The 12,036-nt window shown below is 53.4% G+C and overlaps 1 protein-coding gene across 3 annotated transcripts in view; it reads left to right on the top strand.

The window, feature by feature from the left end:
• Nucleotides 1–6,036: 6,036 nt before the first annotated feature.
• Sez6l (seizure related 6 homolog like) overlaps nt 6,037–12,036 on the top strand; it is a 151,542-nt gene continuing 145,542 nt past the window's right edge. For all 3 annotated transcript variants that reach the window (XM_055606011.1, XM_055606010.1, XM_055606009.1), the window contains exon 1: nt 6,037–6,739. In XM_055606011.1, the coding sequence (XP_055461986.1) occupies nt 6,643–6,739 (97 nt within the window). In that variant the 5' untranslated portion in view covers nt 6,037–6,642. The remainder of the gene's footprint in view (nt 6,740–12,036) is intronic.

Below are 12,036 nucleotides of genomic sequence, written 5' to 3'. Positions count from 1 at the left end.
GCAGAGGTGAGAGGTCATGGCTTAGATGGCCTGGCAGAGAACCAGGAAGACTAACAGGCAATCAGCCATCATGGAGGAGGAGAGGTTGGAGGAACGTCCATCTGGAGAGGGCAGCAGGAAGAGGGGGACTTCCAGCAGACAGGTCTGTGGGCAGAGCAGGGGCCCAGAGACCCAGCAGCCATGCTAAAATCAAGCCTGCTCGTGTCGGATACCAGGGAGCCATGGAGGCTGTGGGCTAGGTGCAGCTCTTATTGTACACATAAGACTTCAGGGCATGGCTGCTTTTGAGCTGCAGGCTTGAGGCACGGAGACAAGGAAAAGCCTTTGTTTGACTATCAACGCCCCCCTTCCTGTCCTGAGCAATTTTGAATCCATTCCCTTCCATCAAGCAGAAACCTGAAGTTTTCCAGACAGCCCCACTGCCATGGCAACAGCAGGAGACACAAACAAAGCTTACATCAAACGACTACACACAAAGCCTGTGTGTGTGGCTTCCATGCCATTATTTTAATAATCGGTAGCGGCCTTGCAGGGCCAAGAACAGCAGGCTTTCCTGCACTGCCAATGTGCCTCTCTCTTGAGATGGCTTGAAATGCTCACGGGCACATGGGCCTTAGCACTCAGATCATGTCTCCAGCGGTGAGTTCCTGCTGGTGTAGATCCTTACTGTTAACAAAGGTCACCCACCCCTGGGCTGGGGAAGCCAGGTGGCCAGGTGGTTAGAGGACCCAGCCCCAGGCCAAGCAGCCCTGAGTGCAAATCCAAGCTCTGCCCCTTCCAGGCTGGTCATGGAAGAAGGAAAGGATGAGACATTACACCACCTCGCTGGGCCTCTGTTTATCCACCTGCAAAGTGAAGGTTTACTCAAGGAGTCGTTACAAATTTAATGAGGCTTTGTTGGAAACCTGCTGGAGCTCCGTGTCGCAAAAGGTCCTTGTATCTGCAGAGCCCAGGCTAACAGAACATCAACAACACACCAGCAAAGCGCCTAAATAAATACAGAAGGTGTGTGGATGGTTTCCTAAGCTGAGAAAGACTTTGAAAAACTCGGGAGGCCTCTCTGGAGAGGAGCCAGCTGGCTGTCAGGAGGGAAAGATCCAGCAGGTCTCAGGTCAGAAACATCAGAAAGAGACACAGACAGGGAAATAGAACAAAGGGTCGTGGTGACACACACCTCTCCCCCAGAACTCAGAAGCGGGAGGAAGACTTTAAGTTCAAGGCCAGCCCAGGCAGAGAGTGATACCCTATCTTAAGCAGTGAGAAGGGGTCCGATGAAGAGGGTTCTGTGGGCTGCGTAGGAGTTCAGCTTGGTATATAGTGGTATGACCTCTTCGGGTGGTTGCAAGGACTCTGTGGACATCAGGTGTTCAACTCCAAGCGAGAACGTGCTCACAAATGTTGGCTTTCTCTCTCACGGGACCGGGTCCCTACTGGCAGTCACTGGGTTTGACAATGTAGAATCACTGATCATCACGACTGGGGGAGGGGGAGTCCCCCCCCTAATTACTCCATTTCTTCAAATGAGTAAAATCCGAAACAGAGAGGGTAAGAGACAAGTAGACTGAGCTGAGGGTCCGTTGTAGAGAATTTGGACTTTGGAGGTTCACAATCCCTTGGGCTCCTGAAGTTCAGCCTATGCCAAGGTGGCACTTCTCTGAGACCCGCATAGCCTGGGTGAGCTTGGACATACGGCTTCTCCCCTCGGGCCTTAGGGGTTCTACACATGTTCCTACCTTCTGCCCTCCCTCTTCTGTCCCCCCTGGGTGCTGAGGCTGGGCTTTGGCTGGGAACAAGGATGGAATATTGAGTAGCAGGAGGCTGACCCAGCCTGGCCCCTTCCGTATCCCACACCGAGGAGACCAGGAAGGTTTGAGCGGGAGGCAGAGGGCTATAGTGTGTTCCTGGAATTGAACAGAGCAGGCTGTCTGTGTTAATTCTGCAGGAAGCCAGTCACCCAGAAAACAGATCTGACTGGCCGGGTGTCTGGAAGGCTTGGGAGCATTAGTTTCCCTGTGCCCTCTGCCTCAGCCAGGCTTGTTCCTGGGCCTAGATGATGATGAATTCGCTTCATGAACCCCACGTGAGTGGCTGTCTGCAGCCTGTGTGCCTCGCCACCCGGTGCTCATCAGCAACCCTGGAGGAAGCAGCAGCATTCACATTTCCCGAGCACCCTGCTAAGTCAGGCTGCATACTTAGCTTCCAGGAATGGCACTGTGGTCACTGATGATGCCTGAAGATGGGGAAACTGAGGCTCACAGGCTGCATCCTAGGATGGAGTTCTGGCTCAAATCCAGGCATGTCTGACTCTAAATAAACCCAGTGAGCCCAAGGGCACACTTAGGCTCAGATCTCAACCTCATGAGGTTTAGGATAACCCACCTACACAAACAAAGGGTGTTCTCTGCGGCCTGCAATACATGTGTGTCAGGGTTTGCAACGTCAGACTGTATAAATACAAACAGAGTCATAGATTGTTTTTTTTTCCTCCCTGTTGAGACCAGGGCACATAGCCCTTCATGAGAACACTCTGCCCCCTGGGCTTGCAGATCCCAGCGGTGGCGCCCCTTTGTACAGATGCTTCTTTCTGTCCCAGCCTCTGAGCTCTCTCCCTACTCTTGCTGTGCGGCAGCTTCCAGCTCTCTCTGGCCTCGGGAGAATGCGGATCAGTAGGGGGCAGGCTTTGTGTTCTGCCAACTTGAGGCTGGAAAGTGAGGTGCTGTCTTCCAGCTCACAATGACACATCTCCAGGGGAGCCCAGGGGGCAGATCACCCTCTGCAGATGATCCGTATGGGGACCAGATGCGGTGGGCTGCCCCACACTTGACCATAGCCTTGTCGGCTTCCAGCCAGAGTGCAGTGAGGGCCCAGGCTTCCCACCAGGGGCTGCAGAAGCTGCGCTCTGTGGTGAAGACCAGAGGAGAAGCTTCTGGAGGCTCCATCACTTCAGAGATGGGGGGAGGGTGTGGTCCATCTCCTCTGCTACCCTTCTACTGGCATTTTTACATCCTCTTTTTAATGATGTCTTCTTTTATACTGCTTCCTCCCTCTTTAAAACAGCAGATATTTTCTTCTCCTCCAATGTCCAATAAAAAGTCTTTCAGTACTTTTTCAGATGTCACAGAGGCATGTGACACTTGGTCTGGACAGTCCTTGCTGAAGGCCACACGGTCATTGGTAGGAACATATTCAAGTTTCAGGCTGTAAAGTTTGAAACCCCAGACTGTTTTGGATACTCTGTGAAACTGCTTTCCTGGCAGAGAGCATTGGTCAACTGAAAAGGACTTGGGCCCATGGTTCGGCAGACCTCACTAGACAGTTCCGGAAAGCAAGGGACCATATCTACTGCATTCACAGCCACTGGCACTGAGTTTGACACGTGCGTATCATAGGCTGAGCACAAAGAAAATGAGATGGTGGGTGGATGGATTGATGGGCAGATAGACAGAAGGATATATGGATGGATAGGGGACAGAAAGAGGAAATGATGGGACAGAGGGAAGGGAAAAGGAGGAAGGGGGCTAATGGGTGATTGACTAGGTAGATGGCTCGATGGAAAGGTAGTGAATGGTAAATGGATGATTAGAAGAGAGAGATGGATGGATGGGTGGATGGGATGAATAGATGGGTGGAAGAATGGATGCATGAATGAGATGATGGATGGATGATAGATAAATGGATGATGGATGGATTGGTAGATGGATGTATGGATGGGTGGATAGTGGATGGATGGATGGATGGATGGATGGATGGATGGATGGATGGATGGAAGGATTGCCAAAGGATGATTAGCTGGATGGGTTAGATAAATAGATGGTGAGTGGATGAATGAAAGAAAGGATGAATGGGTGGCTGGATAGATAGATGAATGGTTAAAGTTAGTGATTGAATGGATAGGTGGTTTGGTGGGTAAATGGATAAACAGGTGAGTGGGTGGATGGGTGAATTGATAGGTAGACAGATTCAGAGACCAAGTCCAGAAGGAATAGTGATTCAAAGAAGGACACACAGAAAGGCAGAGACAGGGTAAGGCACTCCAGCTTCCTGTGTTCTCACGGCTGGGACTGCAAACATGTGGGATTGCCACTTCGTTATGTTAGATCCAAGGCACTGTTGATAACAACCCTAGACTAAGCTTTGAGTTGACCTACCCCTGAGGTCCTCTCCCTCACCCTGTGAGCATGCACAGTGCATCCAGTCAGACCTTGAGGAGACTGCTGGAGACTGCTTTATGTTGTCACTCACTCCACACAACAGGTACTATTTTTACCCTTACTCCTCCTTTGCTCTTCTGTAAAATGGGTCTGGCCACGAGGAAGATCTCCCCCCACACCCTGCTTCTGTTCCAGCCATGTGCCCAGCTGGCTTCGTTCCGTTCCAGTGGCATCCCATCCTCCTGATGTTCTTAAGTCCATGTCTTCAGATAACTGAGTTTCCCTCCTTTACAGTCTCAGCACAAATCAAACTGGTTGGCCCGCGCCGTGGGCCCAGTGGGCTGACAGTCAACGGCACTGCAGTGTCTACAGAGGCTCATGCTAGACGCTCCCCAACCTTACAAGGCAGGGACTGCAGTGATGGACTTCTTCTAGTGGCCTGCTGGGAGTCCGAAGGTGGGGAAGCCCCAGGAGAAGCCACCAAGTCACAGCCCAGAGGCGGCCATCTTGGTGCTGGGAAGGATCATGTTTGGCACAGGGGTCTGATTTTTTAACTCAAGCCTGGCCTTGAATTCCTCCATCCACCACTTCCTGGCTGAGCGCCCCTGGCGAGGTTGACCCACTGTGAGGTTCCAGGGGACATATTGATCACAATGATCACTCCTGATCATTATGAAGTTGAAAGAGACAGACCACAGCAGAGCCTGGGGAGCAGTGGGTAGTTAACATGCCTTCCTTCCTACCCTGGTCTCCAAGGAGGAAGCTGGCACTTGTGTCTCCTTTGCTCTTCTTTCCCCTCCATTATCCTGTATGCTTTCTTCGAGCTTCTGTTCTGTGGGGGTTACTGACCCACGGCCTGCTGCTAGTCCTGCTAAGCCCTGAGGGTGACGGGGTGGTCCAGGCGGCTCCCTACTTCTGCCACCCTCATGAAGCAAGGCAGGACAACACGACATTCCCTCAAAGGGGGAACCAGGCCTTCTGCATGCCTCCCTTAACGTCCCACACTCTGAAACCCACGTGGCTTTACTGACCAAGGTGAGCATGGGGAAACAGGGCGCCCTCCATCACTGGAAGCCTGACAGACACTGGGCTTCAAATGAATGGAATGGCCTGTGCAAGAGCATTCCATGAGTGAGTCTGAAGGGGCTTCCGGAGCCAGGAGCAGAATTCTGCCTCCCACCTCCTCCCCTTCCATCTCCAGTGCTCCCCTCCCCCAATTCTTTTTTAGGGATCTCCCAGCTCCTCCACTCTGCTGAAGACATTTTCCCCCAATTGCTACAACCTTCTCTCCATCTGCTCCCGGCCTGTGAGGAGTGGCAAGGTGGTGGGGGTGGGGTGGGGAGGGCTTCTAACTTGGGGCGAGGGGCCTGGGAAGGCAGCTGGGCCCGAGAAACCCTGCAGAACAAGGAGGTCAGTCTCCCTCAGTGCAGTGCGAGGCATCTCCCACCTGGCCCCTGGCCAATGCCTGGCTACAAGCGCCCGCTTGTCTTCCCCACCCAGCGGAGCCCCATCTCCTCTGTGTACGGAAGAAAGACACGTTTCTAGAGAGTCCAAACTGGACAGAGGAGGCCAGAAGATGGGCCTGGACCCAAAGCTCCCAATGGGGGAAGGGAAACCAGAGCTCAGGCTCTGGAAGCCTGGAGGATCTGCAGGGCCCTGTTGAGAGCGCTAATGTAGCAGACAGAGCTGAAATCCTAACACGGGTGATGGGTCTTCGCCTAAGAGTCTGCTGCTGGGTGTTTCCGGGGTGAAGAGCCACTTGGTGTCAGACACAGGATTCTGCGGCCCCGTGTATTGGTCCAGCGAGGTCCCTGGATGCAGTCTGTGTGACTTCCTAGGTCACTGGGACTCTCTGTAGAAGCACCAAGGCATTGGGCCAGTGGGGCCCTCAGGGGCCGGAGAGAGGGCTGCGCCGTAGAGAGAGAGAGCAGACTGCGGGCCGACTGGGCTTGCAAGGGCACACCGGGTGCTCTTCCGCCTCATCTGACTGCGCCAGCATCCGCAGAGAGAGAGGGAACCCCATCCGGGACGCGGCGACATCACTAACTTCTCAGGGCCAGAGGGCCAGGCTGCCCCGGAACGGCCCTCGGCCGCCTCCTCGCGCTCACTCCTCCTTCGCTCTCTCGCTCGCTCTCTCTCCTGCTCGCTCGCTCGGGCCCCAGCCCCCCGCCCTTCGCTCGCTCGCCGCCCGCGGCTCCTCCTCACTCGTCCGTCGCCCGCGCCCGGTGCAGCTCGGCCAGAACCACCGCGGGCTGCGCGTCCGCCAGGAGCCGCTCGCCCCTACCCTACTGCGCGGATCCCTCTGCCCGGATCCTCCCGCACGGATTCCTCAGTCTGGACCTCGCTCTGGGACCCGGCTGCTCCGAGCCGGAGCCGTTTGCCCAGACCCCTCCCTCTCCCTGGACCGCACTGGCCGAATCTGCCTGCCGGGATCCTTCTGCCTAGACCCCGCCACACGGATCTCTGCTCGGATCCCAGCTCCGCAGCCACGATGCCCGTGGCACGGCCGCACGCCGCGGGACCCGACAGGATCTCTCTGCTTCTGGTTGCCTTGCTCTTGGGGAGCCCCGCGGAAGCTCAGGTGGAAGGTAAGAACCCCGAGAGCTGCCCCCCCCCCGCCCAGATGGGGCAAAGTTGTTGCTGTTGACCCGGGCGGTCGGGGGTCGTGGCTGGTCGGGGGACGCACGCGCCACCCGCCAGACCGCCTGGATTCGGGGCTGGGCACCTCGTCCCCGCCGGAGCGCGGAGGCGGGGACGTATCTGAAGGACTCCCGCCTCGGGTTGCGGGTCCTTGATCGGTCTCTCGGGCTGGGGACAGACTCCCTTTGGCGGTCCGGAGGAGCTCCTTGGAGTGGGGTAGTCTCCAAACCTCCAGATTCCGGAAGCTCTCTGCAACTGCACCCGGGGCTGGCTGCCAGGTTATTCTGTCGCTCTCTGTGGAAGAGGATGGGTATAGGAAGGGGGACAGCTGACTGCCTGTCACCAGAGCCAGATTCCCTTCCATCCCACCATCCCATGCTGGCTCGGACTATCCAGAGCGGCTGTCCGCTGGATAGGTTCCCACCCAGGTGTCAAGAAATTGGACTTGGGTGTGGCTTTCTCTGGTGGAGGGGAGCTCAGGGCTCCCCGAACTTGGTGAGAAGAGAGACAGACGTTAGAACCTCAAGGGCTGGGCTCCTTCTCTCCCCTCTACAGCCTACCCTCCCTCGTCGATGCTAGGGACGAAGAGGGCGTGCTAGTGAAATCTGCGTGCTCGCTGCTTAGGAAAGGGGTCTGAGTTTGCGGGGATTGTGAGTTGCTTCACCTACCTGCAGCCACGCCTTCACGGCCGGGGTCCCAGCAAGTTACAGTGCGACTCCGCCCCGGGGTGGAGGAGTGAGGCTGTAACTCACCCAAAGCTGACCTTCCCCCACGCCCCGGAGCTATGGGAATTGGCTGACGCTAGGGGAGCCCACTAACCCTCCCATCATCTTGGCAAAGTGTGTCTCTTGTTTCCTCCCGTGGTAACTTACAAAGCAGGCTGGGTGTCCGCCTGAGCCGGCCACGGCCCGGGGCGCTCACCCCATGTCCATCTGGAGTTCCGTTTCATTTGGGTCTCCTTGATCCGGAGTTGTAGGGACAGACACGCACCCACCCGCGGGGAATTCTGGGCCCCTGAGTTCAGCACCAGAGGCCCCGGACAGCTCTCAGCTCCAGGCCCTACCTCCGGGTCCCTTCTCTTCCTGGTGACCTGGAGTGCCCTCCTCTGCATACATAAGGCATTTTATCCCCACTCTCTTCTCTAACTGTTGGGCCCAGAAGTGAGAGCAAGGAACATGCTTTGCCCCTCCTTTATTTAACAAAACAGACCGTTAAGAACGCCCACCCCCTTCCTTGTGAGGCGGCAGTATTTCCAATTTACACCCGGTTTGGGCTGTTTCCCTGGGAAAGATGGGAAAAGAGATTTGGTTTAAATCAATGGTTTCTACCCAGCATGCCCTCTCTTAATTAGCTGTCTCTTTCCAACAATAGCGTGGTGGCCTTGAACTGGATCACACACACACACACACACACACACACACTCCACAAGCAGAACTCAGAGATGTCCAGAGGTTTTGCCACCTTTTCTAAAATGATCCTACCCCTGAGTTCTGCATTCTCTGAGGCCCCACTGTGGGCATGGGGGTGGGGTCTTAATGGCATGTATAGAAATGTCAGCCAAGATCAGGGTTCTGTATCCTGATTCTTCAGTGTGTGCCAGAGCGTAGGAGTGAGAGCAGGGTGTGTGCATTTGTGTCTTAAATTTTTAGGCATTTTATATTTTCCAACTGTTCCACACCATAGCTAGTGAGTGTATATATATATATATATATATATATATATATATATATATATATATATTAACTTCAGGTCATGGTCGAACTAAAGTCCACTGATACACTTCTTCCAGAGGCTCATTATGAACCCTGGGGTTCTAACTGAGTCATAAGAAGGGAGCCAGGGTGGCCGACGGGCACTGCCAGTTCTGACGGTCCATTTGGAAACAATTGATCTTCCACAATAGTTCTATTTTTAACCTGCAGCTCATAGTCACTCAAACCAGAGAGGGGAGGCTTCAGAAGAGCCCAGCGTTTCGGACTAGTATTTCTGCTTGCAGCTTGGGGGGGTGGGAACTTGTTGCAACGCTCCCGTGGAGGGTGCACGCTCTCTGGGCTGTTTGCTGGGGATACGTATAAAGTGTGGCTCGTTTTTGAAGAGGACCCTTACTGTGTAAGACATGCATGAAGGAGTGATTGCATATCCGTGCTAAGACTGCAAAGCCTGAGCGTTCTTTTCCTCTCCCCTGTATTAACAAAGCAAATTCAGTATTGCTTAGTAAAACTCTAATTTGCTGCCTCCCCTAGGCGCTGACATGTGTCAACATGTATCGCTGTTACGTGGGCCCTAACTGTGTTTTTCTAGGAATTTGCCATTCTTTTTCAAGGAGTTCTGGCTGACCCCACCAGGGACTGCCTGATCCAAACTTGAAAAAGCCTTCTTGTAGTCACACAGCTCTGCTGGGCATTAGGAAACAATACCGACTTCCTTTCTCTTCTCTTCCGAGGCAAACATGATGTTCCCTGAACGGAGCATTTAGATCTGTCTGTGACTTTTTCGTCAGGTGTCCGTTCCTGAAAGCCTTTGAAAGAAGCGCAGTATACCGGCTCTCCCGTTTGGAGGTTGATTGCTGCAGCAGGCCCATACTTCTTACCTCCACTAGGGGCGCTCAAAGCTGCAGCCGGTAACTGAGGGCAAGGAGGGAGGTAGATTTGGTTGGGAAGGCAGAAGCCCCAAGTGTAAGTCATGTTGAAAGCTAGAATGACCCCTCAGCCTGACTCCTCCTCATGGCCTGACCACGAGGCTCCGATCCCTTATCCTTTTGTATGTACTTGGTTCTTATTTCTCAGGGAGAAACTACTGCCGGCTTTTGCCACATAGTGAAAAGGGGGGGGGGTGTGCAGAGATAAGAAGCTGGCGGAAGGATGCTATTCCAGGAAGGCATCCTTACAGCTCAGACCCCAGCTCATCCTCTTCTGCAAGTGTCTGGGCTCCATTATAGAGGCAATTGCAAACCGAGGGACGTGGCTAGGCCGCTCTGGTGAGTGGCCTGGCTGAATGTGAGAAGTACATGAATAGGGTTCAAAAGAAGTAGTTTGAAAACCAGAGTCTGCCTCAACCCAAAGCTCAGTCTACCAAGTGCACTCAGTACATTCGACCTTCAGAGAGACCATCTTGTCTGGGGCTCCATTCTGCCATCTGTGGGACATAAATAGAATGAGGGATGATGGCACTAGCCTGCAAGGGTGGTTATAGGATTCTGTAACTCACGTTTAAAAACAAACAAGAAACTAGCCTGTGTTTGTCACATGGGCAAGGCTTCCTCCTTTCCGCAGAGCAAACTTCCTCTATGTACAGGTACTGAGAAAGCAGTCTCCTGAAGTTGGGAGAAGAAGATGTTCACGTCAGTCCTGAGGTGATTTAGGCCAAAACTGGGGAGGAGAGCTAGCCTGCAGCCCTACTCATCCACCACCTTTTAGCAAGGGAGAATGCAATACCCCGTTGTGTGCACAGCTTTCCTTCCCCAGGCCCTCAAAGTCCCTGTGTGGCTTTGAACCCACCACCAGGAACCGGAGTTCACAGTTAATGGCAATGAAAGATTGGAGAAGACATGAGAGGGTCTGCTAAAATTATTATTATTATTTATTATTATTATTATTATTATTATTATTATTATCATCTGCTGTCTATGTGCTGAGTTCTGATGTAGTTCATTCGTCACAGTTCTGCTGGCTGGAAGTCCAAGTTCACAGAGTCAGCAGAGTTTGCCTGGTAAATGCTGTCTTCCTGGTTTGTAAAAGTCCACCTGAGGACTGAATTCTCACTCTCACGTGTCTGCGAAGGATACTGGGGTCTGGTGCTGTCACTTCCCAAGGGCTGCCCCCTCATCTTGGGACTCAGCGCCTCCTCTCAACTCAGTTGGGAGTTGGATTTTTGATGTATGGATGGGAAGAGACATGAGTAAGGCTCATGACACAGTGTTCCTCTGCTGGAAACTACTTTCTGCCAAGTATGTACACCCCACAAGGCATCACAAGGTGTGAGCTGTCAGCTGAGTGTTTGGGGGGGGGAAGGACAGACCATTGTGGAACCTGGCGGGTGGCTGTGTATGGTTCTCACCAGGGCTGGTGGGTGAAGTCTTGCTGAGCAGGTCTCGTTGGAGCTGGCCCTGGCCCTGGGGGATGCTGCAGGTGCCAGGAAGAGAAATCCATGCCAGGCAGGAGAACCCTGAGGCAGACTTCACTCTTAGAATTAAAAAGAGGGAAACAGGGGTCAACAGAAGGAGGACGCACTTGCTGGTCCTCCTCTCAGAGATATGGACTGTTGTCTGCCCTACACCCCTGAACCACAGGAGCTCTCTAGGTGAAAGGGAATAAAGGGTCGTGGTTGTGGCATTCACTGTCCTTCACTGCAGATGGGGAGGGCTCTTTTATAAAGGAGAGGGGCCCAGCTGATAAGAACAGACTAGTCTTTCTGCTGCTTCCCACTGGTATGTACATGGAAGCAGCCCGTGACAATGGCACAGAGAAACATGCTGGCTTTGGGGGAGGGGGCTTGGAGCAGGGGCACAGGGTACCCTCTTCAGACCTGTGTGGACTCGGTTAACTATGACAGACTGTGTATGTAACAAAAGCACGAATTGTGCAGTGATGGTTTTGTTCCAAGCTAAGTGGTTTGTGAAGATCATGCAGAGAATCCTCACCACAAACCCACCAGACAGGAGTGCCTAATATTCCTGCTGTGCACAGAAAGGAAACTGAGGCTCAGAGAGAATGGGCAAAGGGTATAACAAACGGTTGCAGGCTGTATCAACCCCAGGCCTGTACTAGGCCCTCTTAACATGGAGGATGGGTGTCACGTTTAAGAACCTCATCTTGGGAGGCAAGAAATGAGTAAATGTGTGCCAGGAGAGGGATATCAGTGAACTCTGCTGCAATTTATTACATATGTATGCACATGTGTTTGGGGAGGGACTGAGACAAGGTTTCATGTATCCCAGGCTGGCCTTGAACTCCTTATCCTTCTGCATCTACCTCCCAAGTGCTAGGTGATAGTTACATACCGTCAGTCACACAGGGCTTGCACATGTGCCCTGTGACTTCATTCTGTGTGCTTTGAAATAGATGCAACAAAACGCGCTGCTCTCTTATAAAAACCAGTCTCCTGGCCATGGTGGTGACACACCCCCACCATCCCAGCGCTCGGGAAGCTGAACTGAAGTGGGAGTGTGTGTGTGTGTGTGTGTGTGTGTGTGTGTGTGTGTCTGTGTGTGTGTGTCTCTGTGTGTGTGTGGTGTGTGTGTGTGTGT

Source organism: Psammomys obesus, unplaced genomic scaffold (genome assembly GCF_907164565.1).
Source record: "Psammomys obesus unplaced genomic scaffold, mPsaObe1.curated_primary_1811, whole genome shotgun sequence".
NCBI lineage: Eukaryota > Metazoa > Chordata > Mammalia > Rodentia > Muridae > Psammomys > Psammomys obesus.
The sequence above is the reverse complement of the archived record's forward strand: the minus strand, read 5'-3'. Positions and strand labels throughout refer to the sequence as shown.